The sequence below is a fragment of the Cryptosporidium bovis genome (genome assembly GCF_009768925.1).
Source record: "Cryptosporidium bovis isolate 45015 chromosome Unknown contig_10, whole genome shotgun sequence".
NCBI classification, from domain to species: Eukaryota; Apicomplexa; class Conoidasida; order Eucoccidiorida; family Cryptosporidiidae; genus Cryptosporidium; species Cryptosporidium bovis.
Window position 1 is genome coordinate 252705 of NW_027125029.1, and position 20374 is coordinate 273078.

At 31.5% G+C, this 20374-nt stretch overlaps 11 protein-coding genes across 11 annotated transcripts; 6 read left to right on the top strand and 5 right to left on the bottom strand.

The window, feature by feature from the left end:
* Positions 1-408: 408 nt before the first annotated feature.
* FG379_000228 (U6 snRNA associated SM LSM5) lies at positions 409-804 on the top strand (the record flags this gene model as incomplete). The annotated part of the gene is made up of 1 exon (XM_067325638.1): positions 409-804. One exon carries the CDS (start codon positions 409-411, stop codon positions 802-804), a length of 396 nt encoding a protein of 131 aa, XP_067183182.1.
* A 317-nt stretch (positions 805-1121) lies between these two features.
* FG379_000229 (superfamily SPOUT methylase) lies at positions 1122-2393 on the bottom strand (the record flags this gene model as incomplete). Its single annotated transcript, XM_067325639.1, has 1 exon — positions 1122-2393. One exon carries the CDS (start codon positions 2391-2393, stop codon positions 1122-1124), a length of 1272 nt encoding a protein of 423 aa, XP_067183183.1.
* A 305-nt stretch (positions 2394-2698) lies between these two features.
* On the top strand, positions 2699-4420 carry FG379_000230 (abstrakt SF II helicase Znknuckle C2HC (PA); the record flags this gene model as incomplete). Its single annotated transcript, XM_067325640.1, has 1 exon — positions 2699-4420. One exon carries the CDS (start codon positions 2699-2701, stop codon positions 4418-4420), a length of 1722 nt encoding a protein of 573 aa, XP_067183184.1.
* A 175-nt stretch (positions 4421-4595) lies between these two features.
* Positions 4596-5513, bottom strand: FG379_000231 (uncharacterized protein; the record flags this gene model as incomplete). Its single annotated transcript, XM_067325641.1, has 1 exon — positions 4596-5513. One exon carries the CDS (start codon positions 5511-5513, stop codon positions 4596-4598), a length of 918 nt encoding a protein of 305 aa, XP_067183185.1.
* A 1127-nt stretch (positions 5514-6640) lies between these two features.
* On the top strand, positions 6641-9131 carry FG379_000233 (Rf-A (OB fold); the record flags this gene model as incomplete). Its single annotated transcript, XM_067325643.1, has 2 exons — positions 6641-6768; positions 6986-9131. The coding sequence occupies 2 exons, from the start codon at positions 6641-6643 to the stop codon at positions 9129-9131; spliced, it is 2274 nt and encodes a 757-aa protein (XP_067183187.1).
* Positions 9132-9422: 291 nt separating this feature from the next.
* FG379_000234 (uncharacterized protein) lies at positions 9423-9910 on the bottom strand (the record flags this gene model as incomplete). Its single annotated transcript, XM_067325644.1, has 2 exons — positions 9423-9805; positions 9901-9910. The coding sequence occupies 2 exons, from the start codon at positions 9908-9910 to the stop codon at positions 9423-9425; spliced, it is 393 nt and encodes a 130-aa protein (XP_067183188.1).
* Positions 9911-10526: 616 nt separating this feature from the next.
* On the top strand, positions 10527-11624 carry FG379_000235 (uncharacterized protein; the record flags this gene model as incomplete). Its single annotated transcript, XM_067325645.1, has 1 exon — positions 10527-11624. One exon carries the CDS (start codon positions 10527-10529, stop codon positions 11622-11624), a length of 1098 nt encoding a protein of 365 aa, XP_067183189.1.
* A 191-nt stretch (positions 11625-11815) lies between these two features.
* Positions 11816-12340, bottom strand: FG379_000236 (uncharacterized protein; the record flags this gene model as incomplete). The annotated part of the gene is made up of 1 exon (XM_067325646.1): positions 11816-12340. One exon carries the CDS (start codon positions 12338-12340, stop codon positions 11816-11818), a length of 525 nt encoding a protein of 174 aa, XP_067183190.1.
* A 1338-nt stretch (positions 12341-13678) lies between these two features.
* On the top strand, positions 13679-15391 carry FG379_000237 (secreted mucin like glycoprotein; the record flags this gene model as incomplete). Its single annotated transcript, XM_067325647.1, has 1 exon — positions 13679-15391. One exon carries the CDS (start codon positions 13679-13681, stop codon positions 15389-15391), a length of 1713 nt encoding a protein of 570 aa, XP_067183191.1.
* Positions 15392-17478: 2087 nt separating this feature from the next.
* Positions 17479-18087, top strand: FG379_000238 (uncharacterized protein; the record flags this gene model as incomplete). Its single annotated transcript, XM_067325648.1, has 1 exon — positions 17479-18087. The coding sequence occupies one exon, from the start codon at positions 17479-17481 to the stop codon at positions 18085-18087; it is 609 nt and encodes a 202-aa protein (XP_067183192.1).
* A 427-nt stretch (positions 18088-18514) lies between these two features.
* FG379_000239 (uncharacterized protein) lies at positions 18515-19777 on the bottom strand (the record flags this gene model as incomplete). Its single annotated transcript, XM_067325649.1, has 1 exon — positions 18515-19777. The coding sequence occupies one exon, from the start codon at positions 19775-19777 to the stop codon at positions 18515-18517; it is 1263 nt and encodes a 420-aa protein (XP_067183193.1).
* Positions 19778-20374: the final 597 nt, after the last annotated feature.

The window sequence follows — 20374 nt, forward strand, 5'->3', positions numbered from 1 at the left end:
AATGTTAATAAATTACGTACATACATGTGTTTTTAGTGTTATTGCAGTTTTAATGTTGTAATTACCATAATATTAATTACGAAAGCGTAATATTTCCACTTTTTTGTGCAAACAATATACATTTATTAGTTTCATTATATTTAGGCAAACAGAAAGTACCGCGTACTGAGAATTAGTGGGTCTATGGCGCGAACGGACCAAATAATTTATTATTATAACTGAAAATAATTGACATTTGCAAAGGTACTGTAAATAAGTTAAGTTGCAACAAGATATAGATAACTGTTGATGCTACTTAACAAATACCTTATAGGTGGACTTTGCCAATTGAAACATACACTTTGGTATTCTAGTTTTTGAGCCAGGTTTCGAACTTGAGTTGCAGTCTAGTAACAGTTAAATGGCAAAATGGGAGAGATACCGGTTAATGAATTGCAACAGGAAATAAATGAGCCCCAAAGAGGTAACGACAACAGTAGTAATAATGGTGGTGGAAATACAATATTACCCTTGGCACTCATAGATAGGTGTATTGGGAATAGGATTTATGTAATAATGAAGGGTGATAGAGAATTTAGCGGAATATTACAGGGGTTCGATGAATATGTCAATATGGTCTTGAACGATGTGGAGGAGTATGGATTTAAATCGGAAGACTTGGATGATGGTAAACAAGCTTCCGATGGAAATGAAAGAAATAGACTTAAAAGAGTTCTAATTAATCGTTTAGATACTATATTATTAAGTGGAAATAATATTGCAATGTTGGTTCCAGGTGGTGATCCGAATAATTTCGACATATAAAATGAAGTTGAATATAAAAAAAATTAACTGACTCTGGATTGAATATTTTCGGTTCAATTTAATTATATATTCAAGATAACCAATACAACTAGTCATTGACCTTGTGTACATAGTAACATTTTCAATCTTTAAATTAAGATTATAGTTACAAAATTACATAACAATAATGCATATTATGCTTAGTTTTTAATAGAATAATTAAATATATCAAGTATCAATTTGTTATATATTTTGTCTGCATTAATTTGCGAATCTACACAAGAAATAATAATGTTTGTTGTCTTAAACTATAAAATGTAAATGACTAAAAATATTCATTATTCCTTGAACCCTATTTTATTGTTATTCTCAATTATATAAGGTCTAAGCAGGGCCAATGCCAATCCCAAAGCTTCCTCTGTTCTTATAGTTCTTGATTTTTGTTCGGGACAAATGTTAATGTACATATCAAAAAGTGCGGATGGATCGTTTTTGAGGTATTTATTGTTTCTCCCTTCTCCGTTTTCAATGCAAAACTGCGGATCTTCCAAAACGTCTTCTAAGCCTCCCAGACCACCAAATACAATCAAAATGTGTTTATATAGATCATTATTATTTGATTCCATTTTTACACCTGAACTAAATTTAAAATTTTTATCAATAGGATCACCGCGTTCTGATGTTCCAATAATAAGATCGTAGCCATTGCAATATTCCGAACCGTGCATTGCTTCCCCCAAAGATTTTGCAGGTCTTACCTTATAGCCCCAGTAAATACCTTTTTTAAGTGGTTTACTGTCATCCACAACTTTACCAGTGAAATAAGATTTTATATTTGAATATCTACCTTTTGAATTAAATTCATCACAAAAACTTTTGTGCAAATTTTCAGAATCCTTTGACATTTTCACAGTTATTCTTTGATTTACTTCCAGTCCTGTAGTACTTACCCAAACTTCTGATGGAAGCCCACAATTTACCCAAGAGCCATTATTTTTATGTTCTTTTGGTATCTCACCTTTGTATAGTTTTGGACCAGGTACTACTGTTCCTTGACGATAGGGTATCCACTCTGATATCCTCATGTGATGAGGAGCATCTAATGGATTCTGTAAACCTGCGTACTTTAAGTCGCTGTCAAAATTAAAAAGACTTTTTCTAAGGTATTGTGGGGTCTCTAAATAACGCAAATTTTTTACGAAGAATTCCATCCATTTGGAACAAGCAAAAGAGTCAGACTTATTAGTTTTATCATTGTTATTGCTGGTGTGGATATTTCTGCTAATAGTTCTTCCGCCATTTTCAAACACATCTTTTGACTTATCTTCGTATATAATCACTTCATTTACTCCAAATACAGTCAACATTCTGGCTATTTGACCTACTAAATAAGCTCGAAGTTCAAAAGATTGGGCATTACCCGCTATAGAAGCAGGAATGGCAACACTTAAAGTTGAGTTAATAGGACTTCCAGCGAACGGAATTCTACTCAAAATGTCTTCCTTGCTATTGTTCTCATTTCTGCTTCTTTTTTTTCCTGGAAATTCACTCTTTAAATTATTTCCATTGTCGTGTTCGATTCTCTTAGTTGCTTTCTTAGATCCGCTCATCCAATTCAAACAGACCGAGACTAACAATAAAAAACAACCCTTACGTCCCTAATTTATATTTATAGTATTCTTCCTGCCCTTAGTTGTAAAGATTATGACAGGTATTATGTCAGGCTTAGATAGTGGTTTGGCGCCATTACACTAAAGAATAGTAATTAATATTATATTTGTAAGGTAAGAAAGCATTGTGATAATAGGAGAATAATTCTCCTTTTACGTTTTGTGGCTTCGGAATTGAGTGTTTGAGTTTTTATTCGTTGAAAAAAGGAGAGAGGAAAACTTTAAGATAGGAATGTGAACTTGAAATGGAAGAAGAAAATGGGAAATATGATGATAGTGACAATAAAAAAAGGTCCTTGTTTTCTATATCTACGTCAATAAGGGAGGAGGAAGAGAAAAGAAGGAAATTGAATCCTTTTCATAAACTTGAGACCCTGAAAAAAGAAGAGGAGCAATTAATAGCAGCGGTGCATCAATCACTCTCTGGGCCTTTAAGGGCTGCACATGAGGTTGCAAAAGATATAGTTTACTCAGGAGAAGTGGAAACATCATGGAAAATTCCAAAAAAGTATGCAAACCTTGCTGAATCAGAATGCCAAAGTTTAAGGTCACAATTATTAATAGATGTAAATGGAACAGACATACCACCACCCATTCTTACATTTAAAGACATGGGGTTCCCAAAAGAAATAATACAGGGCTTGAGCGACAAGGGAATAGTTAAACCGTCTCAAATACAGATGCAGGGCTTACCTGTCGTACTAAAAGGAAGGGATTTAATAGGGATAGCATTTACGGGAAGTGGCAAGACATTAGTTTTTATATTACCAATGATAATGTTTTCCTTTGAAGCTGAGCTTAGTTTGCCATTTAAGGGAATGGAGGGCCCACATGCCTTGGTACTTTGTCCTTCGAGGGAATTAGCAATTCAAACAAAAAGAATAACCGATGAATTTTTGTCTTATTTTTATAATAGAAATGATAACAAGAATGAATTAGTATTTCCGAAGTTAAGAACAGCATGCTTCATAGGTGGTGATAACATATCGAACCAATTAAATAGTTATTTTAAACAGGGATTACATATAGTTGTGGCTACACCAGGACGTTTGGCTGATCTTTTAAAAAGGAGAAAAATAACACTTCAACAGTGTAGGTATTTTTGTATGGATGAAGCAGATAGACTAACAGAATCAGGTTTTGAAGAGCATGTTAGATTTATTTTTGACAGTTTTTATGAGAGAAGACAAACAGTATTATTCTCAGCTACAATGCCTAGAAAAACCCAAGAATTTGCACAGACTGCGCTTATAAATCCAATAGTAGTTAATGTTGGTAGAGCAGGTGCAGCGAATTTAAAAGTTATTCAGGAAATAGAATATGTTAGACAAGAATGCAGAATTACTAGTCTATTGAATAGTTTACAAAAAACAGCTCCCAGAGTCTTAATTTTTAGCGAGAATAAAAAGGATGTTGATGATATCAACGAATATCTCTTAATTAAAGGGGTTAAGGTTTCCGCAATACATGGAGGGCTTACTCAGGAACAAAGAACAAATTCTGTAGAAAAATTTAGAAATGGCACCGTAGATGTTCTTGTCGGGACAGATGTTGCTTCAAAAGGACTTGATTTTCCAAATGTACAACATGTAATCAACTTTGATATGCCCAGAGAAATTGAAAATTATGTACATAGAATAGGACGTACAGGAAGAGGTGACTCTATTGGTGTATCTACAACATTTATCGATAATTCTCTTCCTGAAACCCTACTATGTGATTTAAAAGCACTGCTAATTGAGGCAAATCAAGTAATTCCACCATTTCTGGAACAATTTGAAGCAACAAATACTTCTCTACAAGAAATTGGCGGTGTTAGGGGTTGTGCTTATTGTGGTGGACTTGGACACAGAATTGCTCAATGCCCAAAACTTTTAGAGTTACAAAGAAAAGCACAATCTGGAGGTCAAAGAGATCCTATCTCTCTTGGCGCAAGATACACAAGTTCTAATAGAGAAGACTGGTAAAACAAGTTACCAGTAATCAAAAAAATTGTATTGCTTTTGGAGAGTATATTATTTACTTAAGATAATAAAATATTATATAAATTATAATTTTCTTGCTATCTATTGTTATTAATATGACTATTAGTATTGCTAATTATTACATATATATATGCAATATAATATTGCCTATTTTGCCTTAGGCAGAGTCGCTATTTGCTAGCCAGAGAATTATCCTTGAACAATCATTCATACAATTTATAACTCTTTTTATGTTAAAATCTGGAGATACTTTTTTAATCCACGAATAATCGTTATATCTAGTATTTTCATAAGCAAATGGTAAAGATAGAATAATACCTGCGTGCCAAGTGGAACATAAAGATACTTCTGATGCCTTATATTTCATACATACATCTGGCAATCTATACAAATCCAGGCAAATTGACATAGAAAGAATCCTAAACATTTTCAAAGATTCATATTCATATTTTTCTTGATCTTCAACTTCTTCGCCCTCTTCTTCGCCTTCTTCTTCGCCTTCCTCTTTAATTTCATCTTGTCTACTATCTCTTAATTTTGAAGAGTAAAGTAGTATTCTAGTGTATTTCTCTATATGTCCAAATGGTAATTCTAAATGGGTTATCTCAAAATTAATGGCTCTTAGAAGTGCAAACTCGTATGTTTTTATTTGTTCCATAAAATAGTTGTACTCCTTGCCAGAATCCTTGTATATCCAAGAACTTGAAGACAAATCACGTTGGGTTACGTTCCTATTTGTTTGGCAAACTGAACTTGCTTTAATTATTCTATATAAAAATCTAGATAGTTCTGGAAGTTTTCTGCTACTTTTTGTAGGCTCTAAGTCCTCTCTTGACTTCCACGCTAACAGTACTGATGCTGCTGCTACAAACTTTCTATCTGTTTCTAATATATCGTATTTCGACCAAAACTGATATGTGTATAAATATGAAGTTAATATTATACCTGGCGAGAGGTGCAAGTTTGTGCAAAGAACTAAAACTAACTTGCTTGTTCCTAGGAGCAAATCTCTATAACCAGTACTTTCTTTTGCTAGTTTTGAAAGTTCCTTTCTGTAATGAGCTTTTTCACCCATTTTACCTGACTGTCTGTTTTTATTTCAATGCTTTGTTCATATTACTTTAATAACTACAATGTAGATAAATATGGCGCCCCTTTTTTACGTTTTTTTGATAAATGTCAGTTACTTGGTTCAATTTATTTTACTCAAGCATAAGTGCTGAATATTGTTTAAGACTGTAGTTATTAGACAAATAATACAACAGTTATCTAGATAGTGTATAAGGTAGGTATCTCAGTTATCATTTTCATCTTTTTATGCAATAAAAAAATGTCTAAATTCTACTTGGCTTGCTCATTATTGAATGATATATTCTCAACTAATTTTTTATTGTTTAGTCTTAAGTTTCAAGGAAATAGTTTTGAATAATATGTGGTTTAAGCATGCATATATACCTTTCTCACCCATGTCTAACTCAATAATAGTATTTGTGTGTTTATTAATTTCATTTATCCAAAGAAAAGGAAAACCAAGGATTTTGTCTAAACATTATGTGTACATGCAAAATCTCACATGATTTTAAACAGAATTGGGTGTTACACATGCATTTTTTTTGTACATACACTGTCATATACCGGTATGCCAGCTATGTAAACATGAACACTTTAGTAATCTCGGACATTAATGTTATTTTGGGATTTGAGTAAATAGGTGACAGAAACAACGAAAATATTGTGTATTACTAACTAAATAACAAGATAAAATAGGAATTAAATGCATTTTTGCTTAGGCAAAAAAGGGAATCGAGAGAGAAAGCATCTTTTACGAGGGGAAAAGAGGGTCTATAAACTTACTGAAAATCTATTGAGGAAGTAGCCAAACTCAAAGGGAGTGAACATAATTTCCTATTTTTAATAATGAATTGCTGTAAATAAAAGAGATCAAAAAATAGTAAAAAATATTAATTTACATATAATAGTCAACGTTCTGTACCAACATTAAGTGGGGTGGGGAATAAATTGATTTTACTATCTGCATTTAAAAGTAAACAGGCGGGAGCTTTTTTTTTGTGAGGTATAATACGATAGAATATTTCGCAGATAACAAGAGGGTAAATAAACGTTATCGTTTATACTACACATTAAAAAAAGACTTAGGAATATATATCAGAAAAATAACATAGAAGTTTAAAGGTGAAATAGATGGTCGAATACCCACCTGAACTCAATAGGGGAGTTTGTGACCAACTTCTTTCTGGAGTGACATCCCCAAGTGGGTCTGTAGTGGTTGTACTAGCCATAAATTTAATTCGTTCGGGACCCAGAGCACTGTAAGTTGAATGTAAAAATCAAATTAAAATGAGCTATCTCTTTCTATTTTAATAGTCTAATAACAAAAAGAACAACTCTCTTTGAATGAAATACGGTTAAGGCACAAAAAATGGGTCAAATACAATAATGATGTTTTTAAAATAAGATTAGACTTAAATACTAAGAGATGAATAAGTAAAAACAACGTCTTTAAAATGCATTATTAACTTATTTTAGTGTACATGTAACAGATGCAGGTTCAAATTTATTTGATAATGGCTCGCCATTAAGCATAAGACTTGTTATGCCAGATGCGACACAGTTACAACCGGGAGATATGATTAAAATATTAAAGTTCTCTTTAAATGAGATACATTCAACAAAACTAGTGACAGTAATTCAGTTTGAAAGGATTGGACACTGGCAAGGTTTTTCTACAATGGGAAAAGCAATTCCGCATCCACATATGGGATCTGGAAAAACAAGTTCTTCGTCAGAGAACAAAACTGGTCAGAATCCAGCAAATAGTAATGCTAATATTCAAAGTGGGATGGTGAATATGAGTGACAACAGGAATAACGATATACATTCAGCGAATACAAATAGTAATTACTATAATTCAGCAGTTGCTAATAATAATAATTTGTCGAACAACCAAAATGCTAATTCAGGTCCAATTTCTGTATCCAATAATGGTATAAATACAAACTCAGTGAGATCGGGACCATATACATCTAATAATAATAATAATGCATTAAAGGGGCCTATATCTAGGAACCAGGACGTTCCAGTATATCCAATAAAAAATATAACTTCATATCTTCACAGATGGAAAATAATAGGAAGAGTTGTGAGTAAGAGCGATATTAGGAAGTTTTCATCATCAAAAACGAAAGAGGGAAAAGTTTTTTCGTTTGAAGTATGTGATGCAGACGGAAGTGAGATAAGAGCAACATGTTTTACAAAAGCAGTTGATAAATTTTATGATTTTTTAAAAGAAGGTGAAGTTTATAGTTTTTCAAAAGGCGATGTTAAGGAGGCAAATGCAAGATTCAATACGACAGGACATGAGTTTGAGATAATATTTAATGAGGATGCTGAGATACAAAGTATGCCACAAGATGAAAGAATACCGAGAAAGGCTTACAATTTCGTTAAGATATCGGATATAAGAACCTATTCAAAGGGCCAAACTTTGGATTTAATGGGTATATTGTTAAAGGCTGGTCCAATAACAACAATAACAGTGAAATCAACAGGTGCAGAGACGCAAAAAAGAGAATTGACTATTATAGATCAATCGGGTCACAGCATTGATTTAACATTGTGGTCTGAAAGAACACAATTAGACGAAAGTATGATACTAAATAATCCAGTAATTGCTGTTAAAAATGCAATAGTTGAGGAATTTAATGGATTTCGTTTGAAATTAGGTTCAAATTCATCAATAGAGTGGAATCCAGTCGGGATCGAAAACTCTAGTAATTTAAGAATGTGGTTTAACAATAATGGTGGGCAAGCAATGATTCAAAACAATTTAGTTTCGCTTTCATCTAATAGTCCAACTTCTGGATCTAGTAATTACTCTAATTCACTTATTCAGAGGCAGACTATTGAAGAGATTATAACACTAGCTACTTCTGGTGGTACTAGTGGTAACAATGGAGTAGCAGGTTCATCGGAAAATATTGACAATGGTATTTGGGTGTATGCATATGGAGCGATCAGATCAATAAGAGATAGTAAATATTACTGGAGTAGTTGCCCACAATGCAAGAGAAAAGTTACTGAGATTGAGGATCAAAATAGCATTAATTCCTTGGTATTGCCATATTCATCTGAGAGGACTACAGCAAATAATCCTAGTGGTTTGAATATGGGGCCCAATTACCACTGCCCAAATTGTCAACAATCTATTGAAAATCCCATAAAAAAGTACATTTTAAGCTGTGACATAGTTGATTCAACTGGAACGTTAAGAGCTGTTGCCTTTGCTGAACATGGAGAAACCATAATGGGGGGATTACCCGTTGAAAAATTGGAATCACTAAAGGAAAATTCTGATAAGAATACAGAAGATGTGTTTTCTGATAGAATATTTAGTGAGTGGGTATTTAAATTGAATGGAAAAAAGGAACTTTATCAGGATTCAGTTACAATTAAATATCGCATTTTTAGTGCCGAAGACATGTCTTCTCCAGAGGTACTTAATAGGGAGGCCAAAAGAAAAATCGAGTATATTTATAATAAATTAAACAATTCAGATGACATTATGGGAGGTAGTGGTGGTGTTGTTGAACCATCTACAACAAAGAGCATAAATTCAAATGGTAACGGCACTACTGTTAAGGTTGGTATGGGTTTTGCCCAATTTGGTTACTAGATTAACAAGAATACATAATCACGTGGATATTTTCAAGCAAAACTGCTTATTTATTGACGTATTGGTTATTTGTATTCGACCGATTTTACCCACTTGCCTAATGTATTAAAACACTCACCAGTGATTAAATTTCCAATTACGAATAGATCAAATAGAGAATAACTATATTAGATATAAATTATAAAACAGTCTACTTTCAAATCTAGTGAATATTTTTATATAATAATTAATAGTTTTTTTATTGTCATAATTTACATATGGAACAAAATATAATAACTGTTCTGTCGTCATTTAATTTGAAACTACATTCACTCCAGAAGATGATGGAGTGGCTTGTGCAGGTGTTGAATCGGATGAAGATTTATTTAATGATTCGATCAAACTTTTGAGTTCACCTTCTGTCGCATCATATTGTTTCTCAAGTTCTACAATTGCAGAGTCCAAAGCAGCTTTTTCTTTTTCTAAGGCAGGCTTTATTGTTTTTACATTCCTTTCAACCATAACTCCTCCAACTACTCTAAAGCATCTCCTCTCAGGTTCAACCTTCTCAAATGCATTTAGTACCAAACCGTGTTCTTTACTATCTTGAGTAAGCTCTGATATCTTGTTATTCAATAATTTAAGTTTTCTTTCCAATTGTGAAATCTGTTCACCTATTACTCTATTTTTATCCTCTAGGAAACATAAATAAGGGTTAGAAAGTGAAATTTAATGTTGAATTTATATTTCATAAACCAAATATATCACTTAAATTTTATTCCAAACTAACCTATTGACATTTTCAAGTACAAAAGTTTGTTCCTAAAAATTACGCTTTATGTAATAATTTACTCCTACTGTTTATTCGCTTCTTCGCTATTGAGTTCTATGTTCTTTATTGTCTTTAATAGCGAAAAAGGTGGGGCAGGAAATAAAATACGGTTAATATGCCAACTTCTTTTTATATTTTAACTAGTTTTCTTGGGACATTAATTTATATGAGGTACCGTATGTTGGCGCCATTTCAGATACCTATACATTAAATGGATAATTTCCAGATAATGAGTAAAAAAAAATGTTTGAATAAATAGATTTATGAATAGAATAAATAATTTAAATATAAAAAATTTCTGAACAAATATTGAGTGTTTTGGGAATATTTATATATATATATATATACATATATGTATAGGTATTCGAGCATATTTGTTTTAAACGAAGTTTAATATTGTGTTGAAATTTAATAAGCATTTGAATTGGCACTTTTAAATCACAAATTAAGTTGGAAAAGGGTCTGTTATATTTTATGTTCAAGAGAAGGATAACATACCAAAACTTTTAAGCAGAGAAACAAGAGAATAGTAAACAAACAATATTCAACATAAGATAAAGGATAAGCCTTTTGTCAAGTTAAGGATGAAATTTATCCCAGTAATAGGGGATCCATTTCATTTATCTTCTCAGAATAGGTTTTTGAGTAGATTTAAGGGGAGTAAGAATAAAATATTGGGAGAAAAAAGTAGGTTGGTTTTTTACACAGGAATATACACATCAAGAAGCCCAGTAAAACCACCTGGATATGAAAATGAAGATTCTTATTGTGTGGATAAGAATCACATATGTATTGCAGATGGCGTAGGAGGCTGGATAACTCAAGGAATAAGTTCAGCTATGTATAGCAGGGAATTGGTTAGAAATGTGGATGATAATTTAAAGTTGATAAAAAATAGTAAGAGAAAAATGGATAAAGAAGAATTTATAGAGCTTATTAATAATTCTTATGAGAAAACAAAGTCTTCAAGACTTATAGGCAGCTCAACATTAAGCATAGTACTTATGGATTCGTTAAATAAACTTCATGTTTTTAATTTGGGTGATTCAAAGTGTTTGATATATAGAATGTCAGAGAGAAGGGTTATATATGAATCTGATATACAACAGCACGACTTTAATATACCTTATCAACTTGGGACTGGAAGTTTTGACAAACCAAAAGACGGTCAGTATTGTATATTTGATAATGTTAAAATAGGCGATACTGTTATTTTGGCTACTGATGGTCTCTGGGATAATCTTACAATTGAACAAATTATTGGCATATTTGAGCATAATTTGGGTCTAGATCCTCAAATTATTGCTGAAAAACTTGGACAGAGAGCATTAAGATCTTCGCTAAACCTAAGTTATGTTTCGCCATATTCTGTTTATGTTAACGAATTTTTGTCGGACAAAAGCTCTAGCTTTAATTCTTTTCGTGGTAATGATGATTCTAACAGCGTTAATACTACTTTTGTTGGTATTGATGGAAACAGTAGTGTTAATTGCGATAAAAATGAATTAAATATTAAAAGACTTGGCTGCAATTCAAATAGTCTTTCTGACAATAGAAATAATATTGTTAGTGGTCACAATCATGGCAATTACTGCTACTCAAATTACTTTGGTGGAAAACCGGATGATATAACCATAACTATTGGTATTATAAACAAGGACATAAATGATATTCATAAATAAATATATTCATCAAAGCAATTCAAAGTTAATAATCACCTTATATTTATTTGCGATTAGATTGAAATAGGAAATAACACATTACACTAGTACAAATCTAAAAAGTAGGAACTAGTGTATTTAGTTCGCGAGTGTATAAAAAGAATTTAATTAAAGTTATAAAAAATACGTACATGTATAATACGATGTATTAATTAGTGTTTGTTACAGGTAAAATTAACATCATTAAGAGTAATTTTAATAGAAATTATGCTTAAGTATCGTATTTTTGCGTATGATTCCCATTCTCTATCTTCATTTACATGCTCATCCATTACTTTAATCGTACTTGTGTTTGTTTCTACACTTACTTTCTCTCCAAAATTAGATTTTAGATCTTGAGCTAACCATATTGCGGTCATTATACAGGCACCCATTCCGTGAATAACGACACTGTTTTGTCCGCTTTCATTATTATTACGAATCATTTTCTTATTCCTCCTGCAGCCAAGTCTCTCTGAATATATTGTATTATGGTACATTGTAGTGGTCAGTAACTTTATTGCTCTATTATAATATACAATTAATGGTCTTTTTCTAGTTACATATATCTCATTCTCTTTTACATCTGTTGGAACTATTTGTTTCTTAAATATTCTAGTTTTAATTCTAGAATGTCTATCAAACTTTGACATATCGCTTTTAGTGTTTTCTGAATTTAAATCAAGAGTAATCATCATATTTATTTATTGTTACAAAAATGAATTTATTACAAACTATTCATTATAACATCAGATGTTACTCGTATTAAAAACATTTCTCAACCTTTGAATTCCTTTATTTCGTTCTTAAGAATTTATTTATTTACTTTTATTTTCTTTCGCATAGATTTGCGTAAAGTGTTCTAGGAGATAATTGGCAATTCAAAGTTATGTACTTTAATACTGGAGAAAATAAAGTTGAAGAGACTCAATCAATATATTTTAGCTAAGGTATGCAAATGTATAAACAAATAAACAAATAAATAGATATATTTATATTCTTTTCTTGATTTTATTCTTCAAATTAAGTTTGCCGCCAAAAGTGAAAAATTTCTAGAGGAAGTAGTGCTCTATAAGAACGTCTGGATGTAGTTTAAGCCTTAATTATTGCACATATTTTAAAGGTGCGGAAAAATTTCAACACAAATTAACATTTCTGTTTTTGTTAATCTGCAAGTCTTATCTCAAAATTTATTTGAACATATTTCGTTATTGATTTTGAACACTGGTAGATTAGGTGTTTCGCGTTTAAATACATGATGTTAGCATGTAGATAATGGAACGAAGTAGAAGTGGGAAAGTAGGTGCATTGTTTGCAACTGAAAATAGAGAAAAAAGATACTATTATTGTATCTGTGACGAGTATGTTACTGTGTCGAGAATATAAAATTATTTTATTTCTTGAAATGGAAGTTATTTATAACTCATTACTTCCTATTTCTATTATCTATCATTAAACATGTTTCGATCAATAGAGAAATATAGTGTAGACAAGTGTTATGTATATATATATATATATATATATCATTGAGAGCACAAATGTTTATTTAAATATGTGGATATTAACAAATAAATTTATACCTTAACTATTACATATAAATAAGTATGATAATAGTTATTATTATTATTATAAACTACACTATAATTCCCTCATTTTTATCTTTTTTTTGAAAAAAATACATAGAATGTAACATTGTACACAAAAATAAATGGTACCGCGATGTCTTCTTGTCTCGTAATATCTCTGATCACGAGTTGCAAGAAAATTAATTTAGAAGTAAATTTAAAAAGTTATTAGCAATAATAAAATAAATGAATTAGGAGAAGTAGGATTTGTATTCATATACAATTTTTTTCAAGCAAGTTTACCTTGACTCTGACAGAGCCTGTAGCGATACGGTATATAAACAATTGGCACCTTGTTTCTTATTGATTGTATACCTACCATTGACTATTTGGATACAACAAATTAGCAATTAAAAACAATAATCTGACGAACTTTTGATATAATTTGAATAGTTGAAAGTAAAAAACAAAATGATGTATAAAAATTGTATAATTTATAAATTGATTGGTTTGTGTTTATTGTTACTCAAGTCAGTTTTAGCTGGTTCAGTTTTGAGTATTAATTTGTCAGAACCGAATCTAACGTTAATAGATGATTCAGCAAATTCGACTTCAGGAAGTTCTGGGTTGTTGTCAAGTGACATTTTGCCTTCGGATTCAAGTATTGAGACAAATTTAACAGATGGATCATATACTGAAAGTTACTATCTTTTAAGTTATATGAATGATTCTATACCTGTTTCTGGTCATGGTTTGAAAGATTTTAAGTATGGAATACAAGGTTTTGAAGGTACCAAACTATCTGAAGAATGTTTCGGAAATAATGCAAGCCAAGTTGTGATCTTTAATGGAACAAACCACAGAAGTACTTCAATGGATGATATTTTATCTTCTTTGAACATGAAAAAAGGCGCTATCATTGTGAAAGAAGGTAATTCAACTTCAGAATTTGGTGCAATTTTCCTCAGGAGAATTATTATTAGGAGAGTGGTTCTCCCATGCGAAGAGGAAATAGCAGTAGTTATCCCTGAAGGAGCTATTTCTGGCGGAAATGAAAGTACTGATTTTACGAGCTCTACTACCACGAGAACCACAACCACAACAAGAACAACTACAAGAACCACAACTACCACAAGAACAACTACAAGAACCACAACTACAACAAGAACAACTACAAGAACCACAACTACCACAAGAACAACTACGAGAACCACAACTACCACAAGAACCACAACTACCACAAGAACCACAACAACTACAACCTATTTCGGGATGAATGAAAATACAAGCGCTGATTCACCTTTGGGTTTGTATTCTCCACTAGATTTCGAAAATGATGGAATAAAGAATGAAGTTGATTTTAATTTTGAGGAGTGTGGTGACGAGTGTTTGGAGTTGTACAATGTGCAACCAAAGGTAAGGGGATTAATAGAAACGTTTGAAAATGTACGTAATTCAGGGCAAATACCGGAAAGAAAACCACAATCTGAGGAAGTATTAAAATTGATTAGTTTAAGAGAGCCATTTACACAGGAGGAATCAGCTGAAGAAAAAGTGGTAAGCCCAGTACTGGAAAGTTTGAGAAATGGTACGTTAAAACACCTTGAGTTTATGACACCTGTATCCAAAATTCAGAAGGTTGAATATGTGCCAACAAGAGAAACAGTTAACAATATGGTTAATATAATAGAAAACAGAAACAATACTAATGTTACTCAGGATGATGGTTTATATATGGCCTCAGTGTTGACAAACATTACGAGAACTATTACAAAGAGACGCGTAGATACTATAGTTACAAATGAAACAGTTCCATTGATGGCATATAAATTTGAGAACGTTCGAGGAGATGGAAGTGATTTAAGATTGGACTATAGAAGGATAGGAAACTACACATTTTATGATATGTGTAATGACAAAACGAAAAGGTGTTTAGAAGATAAAAACAAAACGTTAGTTTTTGGACCTGAGACATTCCGGGCTCCCGAGTATGTAATTTACAATGTTACTAGAAACATTACTATTCCTGTTATTGTTAGAGCCTTTGGAAATTCAAGTGAGGATGCCGTTAACAAGTTGGAGTCACAAATTAATGAGATGGGTTTGACTGTGGGAAGCGGTGTTAGGGTGAAAAGACTAAGAGGATCAGAAGGTGCGTATAATACTACTGTTACTGTAAACTAACTTAGTCTTTATTTGAAATATTTAAACTTGGTTGTGGAAATGAACTTATTCCATGTTAAATAAATTGAAATAGTATATTTTTTTATTTAAATAAAGAAAGAGAAAAAAGAGAGTTAATTTTGTTGTACGAGTGTAGTGACATTTTTATGGGTGGGTTATTGTTTATACTTAACTTTGTAGTTGGTATGGATTCTCTCATTTTTCTACACAGTTTCCACTCTTTAATGATTCATATTTACTGCTAAATACTAAGTGTGCTAGTATTACTATTACATAACAAATATTGGTATCACTATTACGTGCCGGTATATTGTGGATGTATTACAAGTATTTACAATTGTATGCGCCGAACCACTATTATTGTTACTTGTTATGTACTGTAAAATGTGTGCCAGGACTGTAATACCGAGTTTATTTTCCGCTTGGTTTAGCCAGACAAACAAACGGTGAAGGAAATAGAAGGTATATTCGCTAGAAAAAAGTTATTCGTCACTCTTGCACTCCACGGAATCTTGATCCAAATAAAGTCAAGCTTATATGCGAGTTTCTGATGCTTCATTTCCATTGTTACTCATTTATGAGTGTTTATTCATATGTAAACACTAGGGAGGGATTTGATTAGATATTGGGAGGAATAGTTAAGTGGAATTTATTGGTTGGTTGTAAGAGTATTTCAGTTGTTTTTCAAACGTATCTAATGGCTATGGTGTTATTGACAAATATAGTTTTTGTATTTGTATTTAGGGTTAAGATATACGACTTGGTATGCGTACATATATACATTACATATTTATATAAAGAAACGATACTTCCATATAAGGTTGATTAAATAGTAAGTGATAATGTAGTGATCGTTTTTGAGAAAGGAGAAACATAGCTTATGGCCTCAACAATGGTTTTTATATTTAAGACTTGATTAGCGATTTTCTCGATCTATATATACATTGTTCATCCACCCTTTTATTTATCTTTACTGTATAAAACGTTATTTGCTCTTTGACCTTATTGATTATTTAAATTACTTAGGCCCGGTTAATGAATACTGAATTTTGGAATTTTCGCATTTTTCTACGTTTTTAATTGTTAATTTCAGAGTGTGTGAGAAATGGGAAGTCAAACTGAAGAATGAAAGAAAAAGTTCAAGGAAAGTCAGAAGAAATGGATGGATACTTGGAGTATTCCTTTTTTTGATATTTTCTTACTTAGAAAGCGACATCTAGTAATAATAATTGATTGATTTGTAACTTAACCACCTGATTTTAAATTAAATAACAATTATGTGTAATAATTATGAAAAAGGATGAAATGCTGATACATCTCTCTCTGATACTACCAAATTATCAAATAATTGAATCTAGATTTCTGATATTGACTTATTTTCACATATTTAAACTAACAAAATGAACACTTCATTGTATATATAGTATTATAGTTGTTCCTATTGACATTAAAGTGCCAGTACTTTTGTACTAATTACGAAGAGGAACAGAAGATATACCGGAAAAGAAGGAAACCGAGACTTCTTGAATATGCATTCCTATATGTGAAATGTGCTGTAAGCAGAATATTTCGGCCATAGATAAAGATGACGTAAATGTTAGTTTATTCATTGAGTTACAAAGTTGTGTTCTAGTTATTCAACACTAAAGTGCATATTCACACTTTTCTCCATGCTTCGGTGCATTTGTTATTCCAATTTAATTTATTTTAGGCGGGAATTCTCCACTTGAGCAAAATAATATGGTTTAAAATAAGAGGAAAAAATAAACAATTTGAGTGAAAATAAATTATTATTAATATAAATAAATATATATTTATTTTTATGTATTATTTATTCGTTTATTTGCTAGCAGTTGAAAAATAAGAATAGAATATTTGCATATAACTAGAATATAATTAATAACAAAACAAAATTTAGATAGGCAAGTGCAACAATAGGAACTTGTGAAGTGAATAAGGATAGAAAGGTAATTATTAAATATAGTGGGGTCGGTAGTTTTTTTGAATAGCAGTTGAGATTTAATAGATAAATATATAGGAGGTATATAAAATACAAACAATTAAGATAAAGATTACATATAAATTTAATGAGAATGCAAGAGAGTGCAAGGAGCAAGTTAAAGGGTGGGGACAAGATAGAAAAATTGATTAATAGCAGTTTAGATGATATAGTTAAGCAGACGCAAAGGGAGAGAAGAATGAGGAGAAATGAAACACAAAGAAGAAGAAATGGGAATATAAACAATAAAAGAACTATGAATGGTGGTGCAGTGAGGAAAAAAGGGATAAGTGAATTATCAAGAGGAAAATTTAAAGGTTCACAGAAAAGAAACGATAAATATACCAATAAATCAATGAGATTTGATAATAATAATAAAGTGGGAAGAGAAGTTAGAGGGACGAGAACCAGAGGTGGTGGAATTGGAGGGAGAACTAGAGGAGGAGCCGGTGGAAGGGGGATTGAAAGAAGAAATGCATTTGGAGCAAACAACAAAGATAAAGGTGGAAATGTTAAAAACAATAATTTTGGATATAATAGAAATACAAACAAAGATAAGGTTAGAAATATTAAAATAGTGGCAAAATTGGATGATGTTCCTGCTCCTACAGCACAACAAAAAGCAGGCATAGGTAATTTAGAAATTGCTCCGAGTTCTATATTATCACGAAGATCAAAAGGTCGTGTTTTTGGATAAAGAGAGATATTAGTTATATTTACTTAATACAATAAAATAATGTTTAGCAACTAATGCGATTATTTCTGTCTCCCTTTGTTATTCTAAACTTGTATGATTTAACTGATAAATAAAGTATTTATTATTGTTTCTTTTTTATCTCTTGTTTACAAGTTAGCATTTAAGAAACAATTCCTAATTACAATGACATACACGTATAGATATTCAAACACAATAGTAGTATGAAAAAGGAAAGTGAATGGAATGGGATATGATTTGCCTCAATGCTCATGTAAAAACAAAACGTTATGTTATAGATGCCTGTTAGGTGAAAGTAATGGTCGTAAATATATACGATATTTTTGAATAATTTGAATAAAAAAGAGAGTATGTAAAATAAAGTACATTAATACATTATTATAATTGTCTCATTTCAGGCAATTTTTGTTTAACGCATAAATTCTTTTGTAGTTGGAACCCTGTACCCTATTTTTTGTAGTTGGTGATACCAATTTGTCATCATTCCATTACACCATTGTTTAATTTCTCTAACTACCAACAAAATCATATTCCTTCTTAGTTTTTTTGAATAATTAATTCCAGAAACAGTTATGTATTGTGATAAAAACGAACTGTACATATTTCTTCTGCATTCTGTTACTGTTTTAGATAGTTTTAATCCGAGTGGTGGTGTTTTTTTTATTATTCTTACATTATCTAGTCTTGGATTGTACTGAGAAGCAAAAAATTTCCACTGCATTCTGGTAAGATCGTACTCGGATACTCTTGGAATTGCCCCTTTATGTGGGGATTCAACTGTTGGTATTGGAACATCATGTGGAGCTAGTGACTTAATTCCTTGTGCTATTTTTGAAAATAAACCACCGGGAACTTGTTTACCAGTCATTGATGTCAATGGAGGTGCTTGCTTATCTTCAAAATACATTGCCATATCATTTTGCTCACCTGTTCTGTATACTCCATATGGTCTTTGATTTTGCTCTACAGGTCCAGCGGCTTGCACCCTTCTTATTTTGGTAAGTTGAGAAGGCATTTGCTTTGTCATAGGTAGAGCTCTCTGAACTTGACTTGCTTGAAGATTGTATGTTCTAACCTGACTTTTTTGTTGTTCTCCCAATGGCTTTATAGATAGTGGGGACGAGTCTGAGGGCAATTCAACCCATGAATATTCTTTGCCTGTAGAAGGTCTTTTTTCCGTATGAAATTGGGGAGATGGTAATTCTTGTTCGACATCTGACATCGCTTCTTCAATATCTTCATATTCTTCCTGTTCTTCAGGAAATAAGACCGTTCCATGACCAAATTCTTCAGGTATAGTACCTCCTGGAGATCTTATAACTCTTCTCTCTTTTTCCAATGAAATTTGAGGCATTCTTCGAATTTTTAGAGCTCTAGCAGCCATTTGCTTAACTAAGTTAGCTGGGACTTGGTTCACACTCACAGGTCTCCAACCACTCCAATTTCCAGATCTTGTTAAAAGATTCTTATACCAAACAATGGATCCATCAGAGAGAAGTTCGCCTCTAAATCTACTTGGAGCTGCCCTTACTGGAAGCTTCCTTTTAACAACTCTTATTTCTCTATAGTTTGGTGAATAAGTAGATACAATAGTTAAGGTGTTGAGTAAGGTTAAAACTACAAATACCTGTATTAAGATTAAAATATTACCTATTATGTAAAGTTTCCTCATTAATTGAATATTTTAACAGTGAATCCAATAATATTCTCTTATTTTTACCTTTATTACATTTACCTATTCCAAAAAAAATGAGTTGACTGAAAATAGGTAAAGATACCAACGATTTAAAACGAAAGAAAATATTGATAATGATGTAAACAACCAAAGTGTTTACTTTTTGAGTTTTGTTCTGATATTGTTTGCTAAATCAAATTGAGCCGAATTATATTATCCCACTTAAGTATAATTCTTTAAGCCTTATTACCGTAATTTTTACCCCTTTGAAGTTTTAATTTGTAACTTTGTTCTCAATTTAGTGTATATTATACGTTATTATCAGAAAAAGTATATTAGACAAATAACGCAAAAGGGATACCTTACTGTAAATTATATTTAAATTTATTTATTTATTTCTAACATGTCAGTTTTTAGATCAAAAATTATTTGTATTTGTATTTACTTTCTCAGTGGTGGCGCCACAACTGATTTCAAACCATGCAAATGGATCACGGGAGGAAAGAGATGGTGTATAAAAAAATATTTAAATTTAAAAGGAAAAAGGAAAGCAACTAATTAAGTTACAATAGTGTATACCAAGTTACACTGAAC